A 5,000-nucleotide genomic window follows, 5' to 3' on the forward strand; every position below is an offset into this window, starting at 1 on the left:
CTCGTATGAATCTGATCTCAGGTCAGAATGGGTTAAATGTTCTCCTCTCTCCTGCAGTCCTCTGGGCGAGGACGACATTCTGATCGACCCGTCGGAGCTGCTGGGTCGACGACTGGACTTCCAGCTGCTCCTGGATCGCTGCTGTGGCGTGCGCTGGATCCAAGAGGCCCGGAGCAGAGGCGTCCAGATCGGGTAAAAAGGAAATTATTCTCACGGCCGTTCGACACTCAAAAGTGTCAAATAATGTTTTAGGAGCTGTTTCTCAACAACCAAAAGTGTCAAATAATGTTTTAGGAGCTGTTTCTCAACAACCAAAGTGTCGAATAATGGTTAGAAGCTGTTTTTCAACAACCAAAAGTGTCAAATAATGTTTTAGGAGCTGTTTCTCAACAACCAAAGTGTCGAATAATGGTTAGAAGCTGTTTTTCAACAACCAAAAGTGTCAAATAATGTTTTAGGAGCTGTTTCTCAACAACCAAAAGTGTCAAATAATGTTTTAGGAGCTGTTTCTCAACAACCAAAAGTGTCAAATAATGTTTTAGGAGCTGTTTCTCAACAACCAAAGTGACAATGGTTAGAAGCTGTTTTTCAACAACCAAAAGTGTCAAATAATGTTTTAGGAGCTGTTTCTCAACAACCAAAAGTGTCAAATAATGTTTTAGGAGCTGTTTCTCAACAACCAAAGTGTCAAATAATGGTTAGAAGCTGTTTTTCAACAACCAAAAGTGTCAAATAATGTTTTAGGAGCTGTTTCTCAACAACCAAAAGTGTCAAATAATGTTTTAGGAGCTGTTTCTCAACAACCAAAAGTGTCAAATAATGTTTTAGGAGCTGTTTCTCAACAACCAAAGTGTCGAATAATGGTTAGAAGCTGTTTTTCAACAACCAAAAGTGTCAAATAATGTTTTAGGAGCTGTTTCTCAACAACCAAAAGTGTCAAATAATGTTTTAGGAGCTGTTTCTCAACAACCAAAGTGTCAAATAATGGTTAGAAGCTGTTTTTCAACAACCAAAAGTGTCAAATAATGTTTTAGGAGCTGTTTCTCAACAACCAAAAGTGTCAAATAATGTTTTAGGAGCTGTTCAGGGTCTCCTCTGTCTCCTCAGGGTCTCCTCGGGTTCAGGGTCTCCTCAGGTTCAGGGTCTCCTCAGGTTCAGGGTCTCCTCTGTCTCCTCAGGTTCAGGGTCTCCTCAGGTTCAGGGTCTCCTCAGGTTCAGGGTCTCCTCAGGTTCAGGGTCTCCTCGGGTTCAGGGTCTCCTCGGGTTCAGGGTCTCCTCAGGTTCAGGGTCTCCTCAGGTTCAGGGTCTTCTCTGTCTCCTCAGGTTCAGGGCCCCTCTGTCTCCTCAGGTTCAGGGTCTTCTCTGTCTCCTCAGGTTCAGGGTCTCCTCAGGTTCAGGGTCTCCTCAGGTTCAGGGTCTCCTCGGGTTCAGGGTCTCCTCAGGTTCAGGGTCTCCTCGGGTTCAGGGTCTCCTCAGGTTCAGGGTCTCCTCAGGTTCAGGGTCTTCTCTGTCTCCTCAGGTTCAGGGTCTCCTCTGTCTCCTCTGGTTCAGGGTCTCCTCTGTCTCCTCAGGTTCAGGGTCTCCTCTGTCTCCTCAGGTTCAGGGTCTCCTCAGGTTCAGGGTCTCCTCTGTCTCCTCAGGTTCAGGGTCTCCTCTGTCTCATCAGGTTCCGGGTCTTCTCTGTCTCCTCAGGTTCAGGGTCTCCTCTGTCTCCTCTGGTTCAGGGTCTCCTCAGGTTCAGGGTCTCCTCTGTCTCCTCAGGTTCAGGGTCTCCTCAGGTTCAGGGTCTCCTCTGTCTCCTCAGGTTCAGGGTCTCCCCTGTCTCCTCAGGTTCAGGGTCTCCTCAGGTTCAGGGTCTCCTCAGGTTCAGGGTCTCCTCTGTCTCCTCAGGTTCAGGGTCTCCTCAGGTTCAGGGTCTTCTCAGGTTCAGGGTCTCCTCTGTCTCCTCAGGTTCAGGGTCTCCTCAGGTTCAGGGTCTCCTCAGGTTCAGGGTCTCCTCTGTCTCCTCAGGTTCAGGGTGTTCGACGGCGCTCCGCTCCGCTACACTCCGGCCGTGTGGAGCGACGTCAACCCGCCGCTGGAGCAGCGACTTCACTTCAGCTCCTTCCAGACGTCCCACCGCCTGCTGGGACACCTGCAGAACAGCGCCCTCGTCCTGGAGCTCTGGGGACTGCAAGGTAGGAGTGAACTCAACAACAGTTCAGAAACTTAAAGGACCACTTCACCACTTTTCAACCTATCTTCATATAATAGGTCCTCACTAATAATCATGAAGAAATGGCGCAATTTTTTTCTACTCTGTCTGTGTCTCATAGGAGGGCTGTGGGCAGTTCAGAAACCGTCTTCCAGTGACATCATCGATGGGGAATACAAGCTAATAAAAATTGCAGGCTTTCTAGTCCTGAAAAGTTGCAATGCGAAAATGGAAGCCATCGTTCTCACGATAATGAAAATCTAAACATTTTTGTTAAAAAAAGCTTGTTTAAAAAATAATCTGCCTAATGATGATGTCACTGGAAGACAGTTTCTAAACTGCCCACAGCCCTCCTATGAGACACAGAATGAGTAGAAAAAAATCGTGCCATTTTATCATGATTATTAGTGAGGACCTATTATATGAAGATAGCTTGAAAAGTGGTGAAGTGGTCCTTTAACTTTGGTCCATTATTTCTCATTTCTCGCACAATTTCTCATTTCTAGTCACCTTTACAACAAGGTATAGATCGTATTGATCGGGCTTTCGTGGAGTGAGAAACACAGCTAAACGTGTGCGTAGCGCCTCCAAAGGATTTGCCAAAATGGCAAGTGGTTGGTGTTCAACGCTTGCTTTTAGTTGCTTAGTGGATTGGATGATGGCCGTTCGACTGATGGAATTGTAAAACGTGGCCGTTCGACTGATAGAATTAGTCCTCTCCTGCGTTCCTCATTAATATCACCTTGTTTCCTCTCCTAGAGAGATGCGTTCCTCATTATATCACCTTGTTTCCTCTCCTAGAGGGATGCGTTCCTCATTATATCACCTTGTTTCCTCTCATAGAGGGATGCGTTCCTCATTATATCACCTTGTTTCCTCTCCTAGAGGGATGCGTTCCTCATTATATCACCTTGTTTCCTCTCCTAGAGGGATGCGTTCCTCATTATATCACCTTGTTTCCTCTCCTAGAGGGATGCGTTCCTCATTATATCACCTTGTTTCCTCTCCTAGAGGGATGCGTTCCTCATTATATCACCTTGTTTCCTCTCCTAGAGGGATGCGTTCCTCTGACCTCCGCCCTGGAAGAGGTGAAGACGACAGCGGAGGGCATCTTCATCATCGATGAAGGCGAGTCAGACGCAACGGTGAGTTCTACCGTTTTCACTGATTCTTCTTGATGTAAGACCTAAGATAAGATGAGTTGGGGATGTCCTCAGGATTCATAAAGTAAGACCTAAGATAAGGTGAGTTGGGGATGTCCTCAGGATTCATAAAGTAAGACCTAAGATAAGATGAGTTGGGGATGTCCTCATCATTCATGAAGGTGTCCGGCTTGCAGGGGCAGTTTCTGTATGGGACTCTAGGCTTACTTGCCTCTAGAATGCATGCATTTAGGCCAGGGGGGCAGTCAGACGGATATTTTATGAAGCCACTAAGGAAATGAAAGTTCATATAATGGCCTGTTGTGGCGCTCTCATTGGGCTCAAAAAAACCCATAGCCCCATAGAAGTCCATGTATTTGGGCCCAACTTCACCTAGACTGTATTACCTTAATAAACATGGTCATGAATACTTTTTGCTTCCAGTCACTAGTTTAAAGTCTCATTTCTAATGTCATAATATTCTTTTTGGAAAATTATGGTCCCATTTATTAAAAAAAATAAAAACCAACGAAGAAGAAGGGGGAAGTCCCGCCTCGTTGTCTGGGCCAGCCAATGGGCCAGCTGGCCTGAACTGGGCCAAAACGGATCTAGAAAGATGGCGACTTCCATTGCAAGGACTGACAGGCTTCATTTTACGTTTACGTTAGACCCGCGGAACGCTTTGTCCATATTTTTTACAGTCTATGATTTAGGCATACAAGTGCACATGGCTAATTTCTTTATGTGCTGACCAATGTTGGGGACACATGCCTACATATTTTATCTGAGATTTGTGAACTATTTATTGATTCAGCATGAAGACTAAAGCCTTCTGAATAAATCTACGCAAACGTGCCTTCTATACACCACCTAAGCGACATAAGCGTCAAGTTCACGGCCATGTCCATGAATTCCGAATTGTGTGTGTGTGTGTGTGTGTGTGTGTGTGTGTGTGTGGGTGTGCTCCACCCATACGCAGCCTATGGAATCTTTGGAGCATGCTGATACAGTGAGAGCCTTACATCAGGCCCTGGAGGAGATGAAGACAACCAACCAATCACTGAAGAAAGAAAATCATGCTCTGAGAGAACAACTTAACACAGCCAAGAACGGTAGTATAATGCACACGCACGCACGCACGCACGCACGCACGCACACACATCCAGAGAAGAAGGGAAGATATAACCTCATTGTCAGCTCTGTAGCAGTGGCCGGCAAACTGTGTTCTTCTGGATCGGACTAGTGAACACACACACACACACTAGGCATGTGAATCTCGTCTCATCTCACGATTCAATACGCATCTCGATGCACTGCCAGCGATACGATACATTAGAGATACATGGAATCCCCTGGCGATACGATGCGATACGATTCTCCCTCTTCCCGATGCGATGCGATGCGATAACCATTTAGTTCAAATCAATGCGATACGATGCGATTCACCCCTCTACCGATACGATTTGATGGCGATTCATCACAATAGAAAGGATTTATATTAAAGCTCTATTAATTTCCCAAAACATGTAAAAATGCATTACATTTAAATTCAAAGCAATTTATTGTTTTACTGTAGGTTAGTATTATAGCTCTGCATCTCAAACAACCCAACTTATAGAATTCTGTAAGTAAACAAAGGGTCTGCTCTCTGCTGGTTATTGTGG

General features: G+C 45.6%; 1 protein-coding gene across 1 annotated transcript in view; it reads left to right on the forward strand.

Moving 5' to 3' along the window:
* The window catches only part of kif28 (kinesin family member 28), a gene marked incomplete at both ends in the record, with an annotated part of 40,691 nt that overhangs the window by 32,013 nt on the left and 3,678 nt on the right, over positions 1 to 5,000 (forward strand). The window contains 4 exons of the mRNA XM_080762404.1: positions 58 to 192; positions 2,011 to 2,177; positions 3,248 to 3,339; positions 4,316 to 4,448. Coding sequence (XP_080618530.1) covers positions 58 to 192; positions 2,011 to 2,177; positions 3,248 to 3,339; positions 4,316 to 4,448 — 527 coding nt within the window. The remainder of the gene's footprint in view (positions 1 to 57; positions 193 to 2,010; positions 2,178 to 3,247; positions 3,340 to 4,315; positions 4,449 to 5,000) is intronic.

This window comes from Protomyctophum bolini, assembly GCF_963924005.1.
Source record: "Protomyctophum bolini genome assembly, chromosome: 1".
In the NCBI taxonomy this organism is placed as follows: Eukaryota; Metazoa; Chordata; class Actinopteri; order Myctophiformes; family Myctophidae; genus Protomyctophum; species Protomyctophum bolini.